The following is a 19,999-nucleotide window of genomic DNA, read 5'->3' as shown; positions in this document are numbered from 1 at the left end:
TGGGTCATCTGTAAAATAAGGATGGGTCAGATGCTGGCCGCCCAGTGGCCTAGAAACTCACAAGCAACCTATCAATACGATGTTACACTCATCTTTTTTTGGTGTTGTTTCTGTTTTTCCACAGAGGTCTCATTGCTAGCAGTTTCACAGAAACTCATTATCTGCAAGATGGCACTGATATCTCCCTCAGTCGAAATCACACGGTAAGTCCGGCAACAAGACCCCCATGATCCCGTGCTATCAAATCTGGGCTTGCACTTCGCAGCTGTTTTATCCTAGCAAAGTCACACGCCCAGATTCTTTACTTAGATCCCATGAAGAGCCTGTGCATCACTCAGGATTTGGGCATTGCATCCTAGCTCCAGGAAAACTTGGCCTTGGCCAGCTTTGTGCCAGGACAGGCCTTGGAGGTATGGCTGATCTTGAAACCACCTTCCAATCACCAGGGGATGCTCAGTTAGGCAAATCCTTTCTAGAAAACATAGCAAAAGTTCAAGATGGCTTGGAAAGCAGTCATCCCTGGGCTGAACTTAGCTGTGTTACACTTTAAGTATCTTAAAGAAATTCAAAGGAAACCTGATTCTGGTGAACCTGTAAATGTATCCCACTTATTAGAAATGCAACCTACCTATTGTAAGTGTATCCACCGTAAATAAATGTATAAGCCACTTATTCATATAAATGATAAATCCACCATAAATAATATAGTTCTATATCGTGGTTGTTACTATAATATGACCTTTATCACCTTTTAGCTTTCCTGGTATTTGAAGTTTTATATGTAACTTGGACAAGATGCTAATTTTATCTGATCCTTTAACAAGTGCTTACTGGGTACCCTCTGTGCTCAGCCTGTGTATGTGAATATAGGGATTTAAAGAGAGTTGCTGCCCTCTGAGGACTAGGAAAATTACTTAAAAAATAAAAAGCTGTGGACATTTGTTTTAAAAAGAATTAGCTTAGAGGAAGGCTTTACATTTACAGCTGAAGTGTTGTCAAGCAGCTGTGAGTATCAGCAGGGATCTCTCCCTTCTGTGAACTATGCCAACGCTGCTTTTCTTTATCACATGTTCGGCACGTGGCAAGTACAAATTGATACCTTCAGACTCATAGCAGTTTATTTGGTGGAATGACCTAATACTGATCTTCCAGCCTGAAGAAAGCACATAGAAGTCCTGGATAAAATATAACCATCTATGAACTTTTGTTAATACCTGGTCAAGCTTAAAAGAGAGTCCAGGAAATCCCCGGAGGCAGCAACAAAGAGGGAATGTAAGCTCAGAGCAGTAGGCTGGTGAGTTGGGGTCATGGGACCTCAAAGGGCCACCTGGTGCTTGGGATTTGGGGCAAGAGAAGTGGGCACCTACAACTGAGAGTCCACAAAAACTGGGCCCCCAGAGAGCTGCTTCCTCTGTGAAAAAGGGACAAGAAACACTCTAGTCCAGAGAAGGGACAATGAAGAGAATTGTCTCAAGGTATCTTGGATTGAAGAAAGCTCTCATAAAAAACAGAGAAATTGAAACCCCAGCTAGCCTTGTAAGTATATGTTTGCAGTGGGGTGGACTAGTGTCTAAATTTCTAATACCTGTATAGAAACATAATTCCCAGTCCGTATATTGACCTCAAAAATATATTGGGACCAATCATAGCCTGACTGGTCCCAAATCAGCAATCCTGGGTCCCCTGGGCTGAAGCCAACCCAAAATAGTTCTGTAGAGATATTTCTATGGCTCAGATCATGAGACGCCCATGCCAAAAACAAAGAATACTGATGAGTCCCAAATCAAAATTACAAAACACACAGTGAGAAAAGCCACTATAAGTGAGCATTGGTGGACAAGAATAACGAGAGAACCAGCACCTCTGGGAATGCAAGATAATAGAAAAATCAGACAAATTTGTAAATATTTTAAAGACAACAGAATAGAACTAATAGAATTCCAGAGTGAAGGGGCGCTTGGGTGGCTCAGTCAGTGGAGCATCTGACTCTTGATTTCGGCTCAGGCTGTGATCTCAGGGTCATGAGATCAAGCCCTGCGTCAGGCTCCGTACTCAGCGCGGAGTCTGCTTGAGATTCTCTCTTTCCCTCTGCCCCTCCCCCTACACGTGCACTCTCTCTCTAAAATAAATAAATAAATAAAATCTATTTTTTAAAAAAAGAAATTCCAGAGTGAAGATACAGAAAGAAAGAAAATAGAAAAGAAGCAATGTTTAAACAGAGTGTGATGAGAAGGTCCCGGAATTGAAGAAAGACATGCATCGCAAGTAGGAAGAATAACAATAAATTCCCACCAGGATGGCTTGTAGTAAAACTGCAGACCACCAAGGATGAAATCATAAAACCACCTGAGATAAAAGAGACATTTGTACAAAATGACAAGCAAACCCACAACAGACTTCTTGTCAGCAACTACAAAATTAAAGTTTCAGAAAACCGGGGCGCCTGGGTGGCTCAGATGGTTAGGCGTCTGCCTTCGGCTCGGGTCGTGATCCCGGGGTCCTGGGATCGAGTCCCGCATCAGGCTCCCTGCTAGGCGGGGAGCCTGCTTCTCCCTCTGCCTCTGCCTCTCTCTCTCTCTCTCTGACTCTCATGAGTAAATAAATAAAATAAAAAAAAAAACATTAAAAAAAAAAGTTTCAGAAAACCAAGGGAAAATTACAAAAATAATAGTAAAATACATTTGCACACAAAGACGGGAGAATTTACTATTCTCAAATTCTAACAGAGTATCTACCAAAGGGGCTATTGCAGAAAGAAAGAAATGGAACACAAGAGGCAAGGGTAGGAATCAGAGACAATAGTAAGCAAAATAAGTGCATGTGAATAAATTTAAGTAAGCTATTTAAAATAATAATTACAACAATAATGACTAAATTTGGATGTTTTAAGACAAGATGAGCAAATAGTACAAATTTAAGAATTTGTATTGTACTTGACAATAATACAGATACAGATTAACTTCAGCTTTTGATAAATATCTTGCCAATTTAACTATAACCCTTAAAAGAATAGAAAAGCAGAACATATAATTCCAAATAATCAATGGTGAACAAAAATAGTGTATCAGCTCAGGAGAGGGCAGGAAAGAAGGAAAAGGATTTGAAAAGCAGAGTAGATATAAAACACAAAACAATTACATAAAAATGAGTCAACATAGTAATCTAATTATATGTAAATAGATTGAACTTGTTTGTTAAAGCAAAAACAGAATATCTGCTTAGAACTTAAAATCCAGCTACATAATTTTTACAAGATTCACACTCAAAATACAAAATGATTGTGAAAGGAGTAGAAAATATATAGTAGACAAATATTAACTTAAAGAAAGCTGCTGTCGTAGCATTAACATCAGACAAGCTAGATCTTCAGGCAAAGAGAAAAGGCATTATTATGGATAAAAGGGTTGATTACTTAATGATAAAAGGAACAATTCAAAAGAATGGTAAAATAACTGTGAACCTATGTGTACCAGTAAAATAGCCTCAAAATCTGTGAAGCAATAATCAAAAGAATTAAAATACACTGACAAATCCACAACCAGAGAGGGAGATTTAAATATACCTCTCTCAGAAATAAAGATTTTAAAAGATGAGCTGAAATTAATGAAAAGGAAGACCAAAAAAAAATTGAGAGAGTCAAGCCAAAAGATGGTTCTTTGAAAATATTAGTAAAATGAATAAAAAACAAATCTAATCGTGAAGAAAGAAGAATTCCCAAGCAATGGTATTAAGAACGCAAAGACAGGCATAACTATTGCCATACAGAGATTTTGAGAATCACAGGAATGCTATCAACATTACTAACCATTTTCTTAAAAATGTAAATTCTTAACGCTGTTCAAGGTGAAACAAAAATGTAAATATAACTATATAAATAAATTAAATCAAAAATAGTGTTTTTTAAATCCCCCCCCCCAAAATAATATCAAACCCAAATATTTTATCAGGTAACTTTCGCCAAACCTATAAAGAACAAATAGTCCCTGAGAATTCTTTTTTTAAGGAGGAGAGAGGAACTATAAAAATCAGAAAAAGAGCATCCACAACATGAATATTATAGACTAGTTTCAATTATGAACATAGTTGCAAAAATCCTAAATAAAATATTTACAGATCACATCCAGCACATATTTTTAAAACTACTTTGTGACCAAATGGTACGTATTTGAGGAATGCAAAAATAGTTCAGCATCAGTGTATCTAAGAATGTAATTTAATGTATTAGTATCTCTAGATGAAAAGTATTATTATAACTGATATCATTTCCTCAAATATAATCCAAAGTATTTATCATGTAGATTATAAGAGCTCTTATGGGTGGGGAATGGCAGATTGGCAGAATCGCTGATAGACCAGAGGCGAGAAAATCTGTTAGGGACCTAATGTAGTTGACGAAGGTTTTGCCCACAGAAGTAGCCTTGCAACGGATGGAACTGGGCAGAGTAAAGAAAACTTGAAGAGGCAGAAGAGACAAAATCCGGTGACAGTGGATGAGGGGTGTGTCACCAACAGTGCTCAGTCCCTTCTGCTTAGGTGCTCAGCGGGCCATGTGTTCTCAACTGGCACCATTAAGGAGCAGTTGTTGGTTTGGGAAGGCAGAGGGGACAGTGAGGACAGGTTTGTCCCCACTGAGTCTGTAGTGGGACAGCCAAGTAAAGGTGTGCAATAGGCAGCTGGGTATATGAATCTGGAGTCCAGGAGAAAGATGGAGGTAAAAAATGAAGATCTGATGATCGACCTCAGATCCAGTCATTGGCGCCATCATTTCACACTTGACTTTCTGGTTTTTCCTCTTTTTTCTCCTAGGATGCTCTCATTTAATATATGCTTTATAGTTATCACTAAGGCTGTCTTCACAGTGTAATTGCTGTTCCAGATAGAAACAGAAAAAAGAGATCTGAGCAATGCAGTGACAGTAAGCTTGAGTCCTCCACTTACCCATCATATGTGAGGGTGAGTGTCACTCTTCTAGCATGGACACACCCAGAATGTGTAAGATATGCTCCCAAAGTTATTCCACCAGTTTTGTGGTTTTGGTTTCAATCTCCCTTACTAATTTTCCTTTTCTTAGGCAATTTTTTTTTCCTTTTTTCTCATGTGGGAAGACAAATACGATAAGAGAGAAGAAGAGACAGAGGATTAGGGACCCGGACAGTGCGGGCTGTAGGCTACAAAGGTAGCCGGCTTAGAGACTAGCCACGTGGGAGCGTGCCAGAGTGCTAACAGTGGCCATCTCTGTGTGGGGAGGCTCTGGATTTTTCTATTTTCTGTGATTTTTGTGTATATATGGCGAGTGGGAGGATTATGTTTTCTTTCTTCTCGTTTCTCTACAAGGTCAGTGTACAGACAGGCAAATGTCTACCCCATCCCTCTATTCATCCCTCACTCCTCTGCACGGAAGTGTCTTTTATAGGGAGAAGAGGTGGGAGCACGCAGGCCCGACAACCCTGGTCCCTGTTCACTGGGGAGCGGGGAGAGCCCATGCCTGGAAGGGGCCTTGCTGTCCTCCCTCAGTCAGTGGTGGCTGAGGCTTGCCCATTCCCTCCATGGAGTATTCTCAGAAATAGGGTTCTGCAGCCCCAGCATCCCTGAGATGGGCCCCAAGGCTTGGCTAGCAAGGACGGAGTGGTAGGGGTGAAGGTTGGGAATTGTACAATGCTTCGGTTCCACCCAGGCCTAAGTTGTAGCCTCTAACAGAATATACCAGAAGCCCCTTTTTTTGAAGGTAATTAAACGTGAAAGTGTTTTTTGATTTCCATCTGACTCTGAATCTAGTTCTTGTAGGTGAAGCAACTGGAGGATAAATTAACTGGCACCTCCAAGCCTCCAAAAACGGCAAGCACGTATCGCTTGTACAATTATAAAGAGAACGACATGTCTTGTAATCCAGCATCGACATTGTCCCCTTCCTTTGCTCCCATTCTGTGCCTTTAGCCATGTTACTGTAAAGGTAAGGCGTGAACAGTCTTCCCCACTAAAGAGAATCCACAGCCCTAGACGGCCAGTCCTTCCAACAGAAACCCCTTGAGCGGAGTCCATGACCTCTTCTTGTCTTTCATGGTAAGGAGACAGACGCAGCTTTTGGGGTTTTGTTTTTATTGAATCAGGCTGGAGAACAAAAAAGAAATGTGCTGACTCATCTTCTTATCCCCTGAAGTCAGCACACAATGGATTTTCCTAAATTTAAGATTATATAAAACTAAGAACCACTTTTGGCTGTAGTACCCTCTTTTTTAAAATTTCATCTCTCAACCATCAGCATAAGCTGGTTGACAGGCTGAGTAGTGGCTGATTTTAATTTTGGAATTAGTCGCTTGTCTTTTATCTCTCCATTGTCCTGACAGGCTGAAATACTTGTGGTTTTACCCTTTGCTGGCCACATCTGAGGGAAGATTATGTTTTATATTGTTACTTTTAACAAGGGCTGTGGGAGACAATGACATGACATTTGTGCTGTTTGCATCTCAGAACACAAACTCCGGGAGAGGCCGGAGTAACCCTCCAGAACCCCTCCTGAGTGTTGTTCGCGCTCGGTGGGAAGGCACCCATCTGCTGCCCGTGCGCTAACTGAGTACCTCCGCACTGCCAAGGCCCTGTGGCCGCCACTGAGGGTACAGCAGGGGTTGACTATAGACAAGGGGGCCTACGTGGGGCCAGGAGGAGGAGACTGACATTTTTCCAAGAATCTCACACCTAATCAAAAATCTGTGATAAATGTGCTGAAGGGAAGGTTGAGGGGCCTAATCTGGTCTAAGGGATCATGGAAGTCTTCGTGGAGGAAGGGACATGTGAACCAAAATCTGAAGGTTGAGGAGACATGAACCAGGGGACAGGTGAGGGAAGCACATTCTGGGCTGATGCTGAGCTTTACTTGCAAGCAGGGGAATGTTTAAAAGTTGACAGGGGCTGGAGTGTGGAGGACTTGGAGACCACGGTGATACATGTGGTTGTCATGGAGGAACACTGAGAAGGCATAAGAGGTCTCAACCTCGGGTGTCAAGACCAGTGTAGGCTTTGAAAGACCCACTGGTGGCAGCACCAAGAGTAATCAGAGAAAGCAAGAGCAGGGATTCGGCAAGATAAGGCAGCTGGCTCTTCTGGAAAAGCCTAAAGCCCAGGGGAGAAGACATGGCTGCTGAGGCCAGGGCCAGGAGATGGAGAAGGGAAATGTCTGACCTTAGATGCGTGAGCTGTGCCCAGAAAGTTCCATTTGTTGTATGTGTTTCTCTTGGAAAAACTTATGAAAATATTTGCTTGGTGGGTGCCAATAGGAGACCAGTCAGTGTTAACTGAGGCTGGACCTCAGATAGGTGTGAAATCCAATATTTTGATCAAAGGCACTGTTTGGGTGACATCCCATCCATTTCCCTGGTAAATGTTTCCTATCAAAAAGGAGTCGATAGGGCGCCTGGGTGGCTCAGTCGTTAAGTGTCTGCCTTCGGCTCAGGTCATGATCTCGGGGTCCTGGGATCGAGCCCCGCATCGGGCTCCCTGCTCGGCGGGGAGCCTGCTTCTCCCTCTCCCACACCCCCTGCTTGTGTTCCCTCTCTCGCTGTGTCTCTCTCTGTCAAATAAATAAAATCTTTAATTAAAAAAAAAAAAAAAGGAGTCGAGGGGCGCCTGGGTGGCTCAGTCAGTTAAGTGTCTGACTCTTGACTTTGGCTCAGGTCATGAACTCAGGGTTGTTGCAACGAGTTCCGTTTTGGGCTCCGCACTCAGCACAGAGTCTACTTGAGATTCTCTCTCTCCCTCTTCCTCTGCCTCTTCCCCTGACTCTCTCTCCCTTTCTTAAAAAAAAAAAAAAAAGGGAGTCAAATCTCTGCAGTTGACTTGGACTAAACACATCAGGGCAAGTGGGTATTAGGGAGTCAACTTCATTCCTCAACAGTTAGAAAGCATCAGAAATGTGTGAAAAGATGACTCTGGATATAGGAGGGAAGTCACAGGTCATTCACATCCCGTAAGTGTAGCAGGTGTGAGCAAGTCTTGTTATCAGACTCTTAAGAAATGCTTTAAAATGGCTTTAATTTCCCTGCCTTCACTGTACTCTACATTCATGCAATCCATGTACTCTTCCCAGAAGGCTGCCCTGTTCTTCCACCGACTGACGCACTGACCGTGTCCCACGGTGACCCCACCCCACTGCATCTTCCACCCTTCCTTGTCCAAGGACCCTTCTGTGGTTCTGGCACAGGCCTTGCCTTCTGCCCAGCCAGAAGATGTCACAGCCCACCTAACCTTTTCTCCCCACTCCTAGTCTCACCTGGGTTCAATCCAACCCCTGTTCCTGCCTCAGCAGTCCTTCCAGAACATCTTTCTAGGTGTGCCATTCCCTGTTGCACTTATTCCGATCCTCCTAAATCATCAATAGCTTCCCCAGTGCCCCCTTACTCTTAGACGAGTGTGCACATTCCCCAGTGGTGCCATACCTCCTCTTCGTGCCTGCACCGTTCACGCAGACGCTCGCCCAACAACAGACGTGTGCTGAATGCTCAGTATGTCAGAGTCAGCGATATGCAAGGCAAAGTGTAAAGTGCTTTTCAGACATTTTTTTGTTTGATCCTCCCAATAAATCAGTGTTTGCTATTTTTATGCCCAGATAAGGAATCTGAGATGTAGCAGGGTTAAATCACTAGATCAAACCCACAGCTGATAAGGATTAACCCATGTAGCCAGACTCTAGAATCAGAGCTCCTGGCCACTGTGATCCTGCCTCTGATTCACTTGGAACAGAACATGGAAGGGTCTCTGTTCCATGTTCCTGGCTGTGGTGTCTGTTGTTAATGGAATTAGTCTAGAAGACTGTAGCAGGCTGGATTAGGGAATGGACTAGCATTCATCTGCAAGGAGACACCCAGCACATGCTTCTGGGGGAGTGCACAGGGTGTTCTGCTCATCTTCAGTCCTGGAGCATGGAAAGGAAGCCCGAACAGCCCTCTGGGAATTTGCTGAGCGCATCGTTCTGAAGCCCAACTGAATGCAGATCAGTAAGGGTGCCATGCTTTGTAGCAGTTTACAGAAAGGAGCAGGACACAGGCCCTGTCCTCAGGGAGCATGCGGTCTGACTACAAACGACACGACGGGCCCATGGCAAGGATACTTTAGGAGCCAAATAATGGGAGCACCAAACCCACGTGGAATCTGGAATGAGTTCCCAGAGGAACCCCAGGTTTGGGTGACTTCCTTTTTCCAAATTGTTGGAAAGGGAAGGTTCTGAGTGAGGCCTTCTGTCTGGAGGCAGGATCACAAGCCAGGGAGGCAGACTGCCCAGGTTCAAATCCCAGCCGAAGCACTTAACCAGCCACGAATGTGAACATGAAACAGACCCTTGAACCTGGCACACAGTCAGGACTTTAGAAAAGCGAGCTAGCTGTAGCCACTGCCTACAACAATTCATAACCACCCAGGACCGTACGTTGCTTTGGAAGTCCCTCTATATTAGGATAGCAGGATGAGAAAGTGGGCCTCGGCCAGGAAAGGGGGTGATGCACTGTGCTGAGCACAGTGTTCTTAAGGAGCGTGTGTCCTGGTGAAATGGCTACTGGCCCGTCTGCTCTTCTGACCTGGCTCCCTCCAGGCCCCTCCTGCTCATGTTCACAGTTCTGCAAAGTCCCACACAGCATGCAAGTGGATTTGGAGCTGGGAGTTAGGAACCCATGCGGGAGTATAAGAAAATCAGCCCCCTTCTCTCCGGTGTGTCCATTGTTCTCACACATTCATTCATTCAGCAAAAACACACCGAGCTAGGGTTTAGCACAGAGGAAAGTTGAGTTTATGGCACAATGGGTTTAAAATACATATTTTCATATTCGAGATCTATGGGGGTGCCTTACATGTCACAAACTCTCCTTGTGTAATGTTTATTTGATCTCTAAAACCCTAGGCAATCAGGGTCACTCCCATTTCACAGATGAAAAACTGACACTCTACGTCTCCAATTCCAAGACTTTCGACTCGGGATCCAACAAGCGCTCTCACTCGTGCAGACATCCTGTTTCCAGGCCCAGTTTGCTGGGAGGTCCCGAGGAACGTGAACATGATTTCTTAAGCATGTGTTCCCTGATGCAGAATTCCAACACAGCGAAATAATGTGAATGGCCCCTGAGGTTCGTCCTTTATAGTTGCTTAACCAGACCTGGTTCTTGTTAGAGCTGAGAGCAAAGATAGCCCTGGGAGTATGGGTGTGGTGACTTACTTCTCAGCCATCCTGTCCCGCACACTCTCAAGGCCAAGCGTAACATAGCCCAACCAGAGAAACGCACGGCTGCGAAATTACTTTTTCCTTTGCTCGAATGCACCACCGTGTTTTAGTCTCAAGCAAACCATGTGGTATGTGGGGGCCCGATGTTCCATGCAAGGGAACACGGCCTAGACCGTGGTCATGCTGACATATGCATGCGGGCCAGCAGCTCACACAGACACATGCACGTGCACGCACGCACACACACGTATGCTCCCACACACGTGCACACGCTTCCACGCAGACCCACACGCACGCACTCACCCTCGGACCCCTTCTATCTGCAGGGCTCTCTGCGGGTTTGGAAATCACTTTCCCACGGTTTCCTGAGTGGCACTGAGATAGACTCTGTTGTACTTGAGAAGGCATTCCGTCCAAGTTTGGGTTTTAGGTGATAGCTTTTATTTCGGAAAAGAGAGATCTGTGAGGTCACATGTTCATAGCAGCAGGACACGGGGAGAAGCCATCTGGCCTGGAGTCGAGAGACCTAAATGTTAGTCCCCCCTAAATGTTAGCCCACTGACCAACTCTGTGGCCTTCGACAGCCACTTAACCAGTCAGGGCCTCAGTTTCCGTATCTGCTCGGGAAGGGGGTTGCCTGAAAGAGGAAGGTTGCCCTCAGATGGCCTGAAGCTTCCTTTCAGCTAGAACACTGTGTGATCCAAATACTAAATCAAGGCAGTTTGGCACGTTACATATGGTGTGGCTGGGGGTAGGATGGGGGTGGCTATAAAATTCCCGAGGAAAAGAGGCATTGAAAATAATTTTCACTCAGCATATTCCCTAAGAGACTTTGCTCCCAGTCCTTTTGAATCACAAGGTCAGGCCGTTTTTGTTAGCAGTTTAGCAGATAAAATTCCTTTCTTTCTAGTCCGCTGAGAGTTGGATAACAGAACTCTTATTTTACTTCCCATATGGCAGAGAGTGGAGGGCTCCTCTTCTCGAGCTCAAGGGTTCTCATTCCATCTCCCTCTTACCCACCATTACATTTGATTGATAGTATTAAACAGAAGGAAAACTTATTTTACTGGAGTGGGGAAATGCATTAGGTTAAGTAATAAGTATATAAAATACATGGTTAGAGGTTTTTGTAAAGGAAAAGATGTAATTTTGTGGTTATGCGTGTTTGGGACTGTTTTCTAGGTTATGTTTTGTTGGTACAAATAGAATGTATTGGATCAGCAGAACCAGCAGCATCGACGTGCTAACGGGACAGTGTCTTGTTCAGAGACGCCACTACAGACATGGGTGTGATAAAAAGGGACAGTGGCTGACACTCTTGAGGCTGTGGAAGGGGGTGCTTTGGGAACGTTTGCCAGGGAAAACAACAGGATCAGTAGCTGCAGTGCGCCCTGGGCGCACGGCCTCCCCGGGCATACAGATGCCTGTTCTGTGTCTCGCTGGTGTACTCCCCTCCACACCCAACAGGCCAGGTGTTTGTGAATCCGTAAGGTCTGGTGGATTCCTGCCTCCTAGCATCAGTCGATGGGAGGCAAGCTGGCTCTCGGATACGGTGGCAAGCCCTTGCCTGGAGACCCCAGAGCGGGCCCTGCTCCACATGCCTCAGCGAGAGGCAGGGGGAGGCGAAACCTCCCAGAGAGCAGGAGGCTACGTCTCTTCCACTCCTCGTAATCAGATTCACAACCAATTATGTGGCACATGGTGTGATGAGTATGTGTTTCTGAGTTTGAGTTTATCCGTATGACTTACTGCGTCCTCAAAATGAAATCACATTTGTGTAAGCATGTAGTGCATCATATTGAAAAAATCAAAACTTCATGACATTCGAACTGTCCTGGAGAATCTGGAGTTTGGAGTTCTAGTAGCTATGCTTGGTAATCTGAGAAGTTAAGGAGTGAGCAGCAGGCTTGTTAGCTGTCCGAAGATGAATCGAACGTAGTTTTAGCGCTAGGAAATAAGTTATGAACTCTGGTAACGACCGAGAGAGACGGGATGGCTTCGGGACCAGCTCATGCGAGCGAAGATCCACCCCTGCCTCCGTTATCAGCGCTACTTCAACTTAGTTGGTGAACTGGAAATTAATTTTATACTAATTTGTTCTCAGCTCATGCTTTAATGAGCTTATATTTCTGGGTCTTTAATTTGAAAGTACGTTTGATAAATAATCTATTAAAAAATAAATTGAGACTGAGAATAAATGAGTTTGAAATTTCAGAGGTCAGTAATTAAGATTATTGTCACTATTTGGGTTTTCTTTGTTTAACCAATACTCAGCTGCCAATGCAACATTTCATATTTCTCTAAAACGAGGCAAAATCTGTGATGTATGATGGGTGACAGATAAAAACCGTGATTCTGGGCGCCCTGGGCAGCCTAAACTGATCAGCTCCTGCTCTTTTGCTTTCTGAGTCTTTTCCGCTCTGATGTGCCTGCTGGGCACCCAGGACCGAAATCCCCCCCGCTGGGACCCCTCTGGTGCCCTGGGGCATTACGCTCCAGTTACATAACCTCATCATGATTAGGAATTGTTATCACAACTCCCTTAGGTACACAGGTCCACTTATCTAGAGAGAGGGGGCCGTGGAGCCTTTCAAAAGTAATTTCAAGTGGAAACTAAAAAGGCAAGCAAGTTCTGGGTGGGTACCTGATATGGCAGGCTGGCAGGTGTCCCCTGCCACCGTCCCGATGCATTCCTTCCTGAGCCACCTGCTTATTGGAGAGGTCAGACTCACCATGGCTGTGAGTGCCCTGCTCCTGCCCTGGAACCTTCCAGGCAAGCAGAACTAACCCTCGTCCCTGAACTGCCGGCCCCTCCTCCATTGCCTCCCATCTCTGCACATGCTTTCCCTCTGTGAGTGGTTCCCTCTCCTGACTTCGCCCCTGGACACCTAGCCACCCCACTCCTCAACATTGCCCGGAGGCCAAAAAAGAGCCACGAACTTTCATTGTTTGCAGTCAATATAATCAACAACATAAAAAAATCCAAGATAGGCTACTAAGTTTATACGAACTATAAACTAAGCTGATAAGATGGTCTGATATGGAATAACTTAAAAAAAAAAAGTTTTCCTTTACATGAAAAATAACCATGTATAAGACATAATAGAAAAAAGATCCTATTTGTGGTATCAACAAAACTGCCCAATACCTAGGAATAAGCCTGATGAAAGCTTTTCAACGGCAATATGAAAAAAAATCCAAGACTAGACTGAAGGACATAATAACAACCTTATTAATGGAAACATACCATGTACATGAATAGGAAAATTGATGTTGGTAGATTATAACAATGGATTATTATTTTTTTAAAGATTTTATTTATTTATTTGAGAGAGAGCACGAGCAGGGAAGAGGGAGAGGGAGAAGCAGGTCTCCCACCGAGTAGGGACCCCGATGCGGAACTCAGTCTCAGGACCCGGGATCATGACCTGAGCCGAAGGCAGACGCTTAACTGACTGAGCCACCCACGCGCCCATATTACAATGGATTATTAACCACATTATTAATATAATATAATTTCAGTGGATTATTAGAAAGTTTAAAATTTGATTCCAAAATTCAGCTGGAAGAGAAAATAGGCAACAATATCCTAGAAACATTTGAAGAAAAGAACAGAACCAAAGAAAACCTGCCCTCAACAAGGTTGCCAAGATAGCCCTTTAACAAATGGCTCTGGATCACCTGCATGTGCACATGCAGAAGAATGAGACTGGACTCCAGCTTCAAGCCATGTACAAAAATTAATTCAGTGTAGATCAATGTGAAATTAATTCAATGTAGATTAATTCAATGTGAATATAAGAGCTAAACTTGTAGAAGTCCTAAAAGAAAACATAGGTGGAAATCTTCAGCACCTTGAGATAATGGTTTCTTTGATATGGCACTGAAAACATAAGCAACCAAAGGGAAAAATAGACCTCATCAAAACGATCAACTTTTGTGCTTCAAAAGAGATGCTCGAGAAAAATGAAAGGACAACCCACAAAGAGGGGGAAAATATTTGCAAATCATATATCGTAGTATATACCCAAGAAAACCAAAAATGTGCATCCACACGGGAAGTTGTATGCGGATGTTCATGGCGGCACTATTCACAATTGCCAAAAAGTGTAAACAACCCAAGTTCCCCTCAACTGATGAATGGATAAACAAAATTTGGCATTTCCAGACCGTGTCCTGTTATTCTGCAATAGAAAGGAATGACCCATGCTACAACCTGAATGAGCCTTGTAAACATTATGCTGAGTGAAAGAAGCCAGACACAAAGGGCCACGTTTTGTATGAATCCACTGCCACGAAATGAATGAATAAGCAAATCCACAGAGACAGGAAACTGAGGCAGAAGGAGCGGGTCCAGGGAAGTGAGGGCTGATGGGGATGAGGTTTCTCTTCGAAGTGACAAAAATGTTTTGCAGTTAAACACTGGTGCAGCTGTACAACATTCTGAACCCGCTAACTGTATGCTTTTAAAGGGTGAATGCTGTGGTATGTGAGTTTAATCTTAATCAAAACAGAGAACTTGTTCTATCTGACATCCAAATGTGGGATGGCACAATAGGAACTGAACCGTGTGGCGATCTTGGCATGGAAATGGACAAATGGAGGTTGGTCTCAAGTGGGACAGCTCATGGAGTACAAAAGCAGAGCCGCGGGCATCCCGTATATGACACGTAGCACCTCCGATCACCAGGAAAGGGGAAATGGTGGCAGAGAACAACTGGGTCTCAGTTTGTGGGGGACAGATTCTAACCTCACCACCCTCAAAGAATAAATTTCAGATAGATTAAAGGGCAAGTATAAGACTATGGAAATAGAAGAAAATAAAGAAGGACATACGTGTGACCTTGAGGAAAGCCACCCTAAGCGGTACATAAAATTCATAAAGAGAAAGATGGAAAATTTGGCTTTATAAGAATGGGAAACTGTACAACCAAAGATATCATAAGTTAAAAAAAATCATTTCTCACATAGTAAGCAAAGTATTAATATCCTGTATTTTTGGAGAACTTCTAGAAAAGTCAAAATAATGAGTGTCCAGCACTCTCATCTCCCTCCTTGAGTTGCCTTTCAGATGGTCCCAGAAGTCTGTCCTCTACTCAGATAATCTCTACAGATAACCTTGACCCCTTTATTGAGGTGTTACAGGATGTCATTGGCTGCTTAATCCCATCCAGTCAGCCCTCTTTCTTTTTTTTTTTTTTTAAGATTATTTATTTATTTATTTGTCAGAGAGAGATTGAGAGAGAGCGCACGCACAAGCAGGGGGAGTGGCAGGCGGGAGGGGATGCAGGCTCCCCGCTGAGCAAGGAGCCCGACGCGGAACTCGATCCCAGGACCCTGGGATCATGACCTGGGCCGAAGGCAGACTTTTGTTTTGTTTTGTTTTTGTTTTTGTCCTCTAATGGCTGTTCCTCTACCGTTGTGGGGTTTTTTTATTTTTATTGCTATGTTAATCACCATACATCATTAGTTTTTGATGTAGTGTTCCATGAAGGCAGACGCTTAACCGACTGAGCCACCCAGGTGTCCCAGTCCAGTCCTCTTAGCAAAGTCAAGGTCGTCTTGGGCAGAACAGCTGGACACCAAGCTCTGCTCTGGGAAAAGTGAGTAAAGGAGCCATGTGCTGTGGTGGATGCAGCGGGGATGGGCTGAAGCCCAATGCCCACTCGCCCTGCTCCTTCCACGCCGCCTCTTCTGCTGGGCCACGTGGCTGGTGTGCACAGGCCACGAAAGAGGCAAATGGAGCCCACTTAGCATTTCTTGCCTGTCAGCCACTTAGTGGGGGCCGCCCTATAACTCTGTTATGTGGATTCTGGACAGATCTCTGTCTCAGTAAGGAAGGGTCTGTGCTGTGGTTTCTTGTTGCAAGCAGTGACCTTATTCAAGAAGTGGAATTCTGCAGGTGTCACACGGGGACTTCTGTCGTAGACCGAAAAGACCTTCTTATTTTTCTTTTCCTGCTGAGAGAGACCGACAGCTCTCGACTGGGCAATTCAGGGCAGTCCCCTCCAGCTGCCATCTCATCTGCTTTTCTGGTTCCAGAAGCCATAGATTTAGGCCACGTTTTGTTACATTTCACAGTGTGCTTAAATAGGCCATGCGGGTCCTCATCTTGTTACAAAAGACAACTTGCAGGAGGGTAAGGTGGCGATGTCCATGTGCTCTGTTCTGCCGCTGGGTTTTGTGAAACACTCCACATCAGAGCTTCCCTGAAGGGTGTCAGAGACAAGAGTGGGACCGGGATGCAGCTTAACACCCCACTCATCATCTCTAAGTAAATCAGACCTTCCTGCCAGAGATCCTGGCCGGGTCACGCTGGGCTTAGCATTAAATATTGACTGGTTCAGTATTTTATGCCAAAAGGGAATCCCATAGCTGAAAGCAGGAGAAGGGGGTCGGAGGTGGTTGGCTTATAGTGAGCGGGCGAGAAGCTACGTGACTGAGCCGACTTTCTCCTCCTTGCAGGGTCACTGTTACTACCACGGACACGTGCAAGGATACTCTGGCTCCACAGCCAGTCTCAGCACTTGCTCTGGCCTCAGGTAAGTGGCCCTCACGGGGCCAGCTCCGGTCTTGAGCATGACCACCGCCTCCTCCTTCTCCCATTTGCTCTCAAGGATCAAGAGTAAATGGTGGGGCCTGAGCCTCCACCCGGCGAGACAGAGAATCCCTGCTGGACACCTCGCAGGAGCACATCGCACCCAGGATCTTAGTTTCTCTGCCACGGCAACTCTTTCTAGAAGGTTCCCAGGCCTGGTGGGTTGAGAGCCACTGAACGTGCTGAGTTTCTACATCCAAGGATTTTGTGACTATTATTCGTTTATGTGGCTCTTGTGCTTAGTAATTCCCGGTGTTAGAAGGTAGGAGCTCAGGTACTAGTGTTCAGGCTGTGGGCTCGTCCACCGAGCCTCCCCTCGTTAGAGGTGAAGCCGAGCAAGCAGCTGAATGGAGATCGAGGTGAGTTGAAGCCAGGCGTGGGGTGTAGGGGCTCCGGCTATGAGGCTGCAGCCTGTGTCAGGAAACAGGTCCGTTCCGTGGCCGGACGAGCCAGCCCTCACGGCTCGTCCTTCCGGATCACACTCACGCACCAACAGTTGGCTCTCATGTGCTCCCCACGAAAACCAGTTTGTCTGCCCAACCTCCAGCCGCCTCCGCCTTTTTACCGGCTTCATTCATTGGGTTGGTGAACCAGCAGCTCTATCCCCCCATGTCCTGCTTTGCTTGGGCCCCGGGTTCTGTGGGGAGAGGGACGAGGGCCTGGGGGGCGCCAGCTTGAGTGAGACCAGGGCTGCCCTCTGGGTCCCAGGAGCGCCACGTCTCTGGGAGTCCCGCGTGGGGCGCTGTACACTCACGACCCACGGCACCACCCGCAGACACGATCTGCCACACGCACTACCACGCACACGTCACGCACACACTCCAGCATGCACAGCACACACACACACACACACACACACAGGTAGGTCAAGCTCTGCACGTGTGAGGGAAGTGTGGCTACCCGGCGCTCGTCAGGGTGTGAACAGCTGTGGAAGAAGCCAGAAGCCTCACTGAACACTAGCGGAAACGGGCGCTCTCAGATTCACCCTGACACACGGCAGGCATTTCACGAATACGCTTCAATTAATAACGAGTCCCCGTGGCCGCACCTTATGCACAGCGGCGGTATCTATGATAAGTCCCCAGCGTCACCCGGCCCGCAGAGCCTGGAGAAGCCCCCCGCCCCGGCTGTGGGATGCACCCGGCCAGGGAAATGCCCATCCCTGCGTGGGGCCGCCACCCCGAGGATGGGGCTCTCCTGCCAGTGCCAGCCGCTCGGGCCCTGCTTCTCGCTCTTGTGGACCTTGTGTCTGCCCTCTCTCTTCACTTGCGTGTCAGGGGCCCAGAGCAGAGCAGTCCCTCAGTCGTGCCCCCCAGAGCCAGCCCCTTCCACTGCACCCTCCGTCTCCCATCCTGATCCCATTCCCTACCCCCGGGTGCCCTCTATTAACGTGGAACATGCATCCTTCCAGGCTACTGCCCATTCTTCATGACCCAGGTCACCTGCACAATTTACAGATGTCAAGAGAGGGCATCCTGTCTCACTCTGCAATTTGCTTTTGTCTTCAGCACTGTTTTGACATCCATCCTCCTTGGCTCACGTGGGACTGGTTCCTTCCTTTGACAAATAGGCTTGAATTTGCCACATCGTATCTCTTCACAGCCTCCATGATGTGCATTTAGGTGGTTTCCTGCTTTTCTCAATTGCAGACCACACTGGTTGTGCCAGGGGCCTCAGGGGGTCTGTGCCTCTGTGCACAGGGCCCGGCGGGGGGCAGGGGGGCTGGCGGGGGACGGGAAGAGCAGATGCTGTGCGGAGGCAGAAGGGCCTTCACTTTTACCAGCAACAGTCCTGCCACTTTGTTCTTCCAAGTGCCTGTCCTAGTTCCCACGCTGGCCATCAGAGCTGAGAGTTCTCTCTCCTCACATCCTCCTCAATCCCTGACATATCTGGTGTATTTTCAATGTTTACCACTGGAATCCAGCAAATTGTACAAAAAAGCTAACCCTCCCCCATCCACCCTCTTCCACTCCACTCAGGTAAAACATGGCAGCAGCATGGGGTACCTCTCCCAGCTTTCTCCTCGTCCTGTGCGGGCAAAGCCCAGTGCATGTGTGTGTTTCTCTATTTTTATAAAAATAGGTCACATCTTCCCCTTACTCTACCCTGATCCTTCTGTCTCTGCAAGTCAGGACACAGAAACTTAAATCTCTGGTTCACCCCATTGAGTGTGTACATACACATATCTCTGCACACTATTGCTTTCATAAAGCATTTTTGATACACCATTTATAGGATGTTATTGAACTTTGAAACATCTGCTAATCTGACATGTGAGCAGAGTTATCTTGTTGCCGTTGCATTGGCTGCTCTCCTGTTGTTAATCATTCCTTCAGCAGACATTCCTCGAGTACTTCCTCAGTGTGGGCACTGAAGGAGGTGAAGTGAGCCGTGCGGACGTCTGCAGGAAGCACATTCCTGGCAGAGGGAACAGCATGTGCTAAGCCCCTGACGCAGGAAAATGCCCGGGTTGGCAGAGCAGCAAGGTGGCTGGTGTGGCTGAGGCAGAGGAGGGAGAAGAGGCAGGGGAAGCTGAGGTCAGAGGAGAAGGAGAAGGGCCTTGGCCTCTCCCCTGTCTGTGACGGGGGTCACGGGAACTTCGTGCTGCGGTCTGACTTAACGTTCACACGGGTCACTCTGGCAGCTGGGCTGAAAACAGACTGTAAGGGGAGCATGTAGAGGGGCAGAGCTCCGCTGGACTCCTTCCCAGGGATGCTGCTGAGCGACGGGAGCCCGGGCAGAGCTGGCACCTGTAGACAAGCAAGAGTCCAGAAACTTCTTCAAGGGCTTAGAGAGGCTCATGCCTCTGGCATCTGCATAAGCCTCTGACCATTTCCTTCTCCACTGAAAGTGCTCTGTGTCTGAGACTCGCTCTCCCGAGGTAGTGTGGGGCACAAATACACGAAGGCACCAAGCTCCTGCTACCGAGGAAGCCATGGGAAAGCCCCTCACGAGGTAGGGCCTCCCAGACGCAAGCGAGCCCGGCAGGCATGCTGGGCGCTCGGAAGAGGGCAGCGTTTGCAAGTGACGAGATGCAGAGAGAGGACCGCCGCTCCCCGTGGACCGAGGTGCGCGAGGGAGGGACTTGGAACGATGAAGTGTCTTCTCGAAAGGCTGTCGGGGGCAGGGGTCAGCAGGGTGAGCTGGGTTTCAGCTGGGGCGAGGAGGGAAGGTCAGGGGGAGGGTAGTTGGAGGACGGA

General features: G+C 46.6%; 1 protein-coding gene across 1 annotated transcript in view; it reads left to right on the top strand.

Annotated features, from left to right (window-relative positions):
* The window catches only part of ADAM12 (ADAM metallopeptidase domain 12), a 299,944-nt gene that overhangs the window by 164,198 nt on the left and 115,747 nt on the right, over positions 1-19,999 (top strand). The window contains exons 4-5 of the mRNA XM_021703839.1: positions 125-203; positions 16,667-16,743. Coding sequence (XP_021559514.1) covers positions 125-203; positions 16,667-16,743 — 156 coding nt within the window. The remainder of the gene's footprint in view (positions 1-124; positions 204-16,666; positions 16,744-19,999) is intronic.

The sequence above is a fragment of the Neomonachus schauinslandi genome, chromosome 6 (assembly GCF_002201575.2).
Source record: "Neomonachus schauinslandi chromosome 6, ASM220157v2, whole genome shotgun sequence".
In the NCBI taxonomy this organism is placed as follows: Eukaryota; Metazoa; Chordata; class Mammalia; order Carnivora; family Phocidae; genus Neomonachus; species Neomonachus schauinslandi.
Note: the sequence above shows the minus strand (reverse complement) of the source record. Positions and strands in the feature narration are given on the sequence as shown.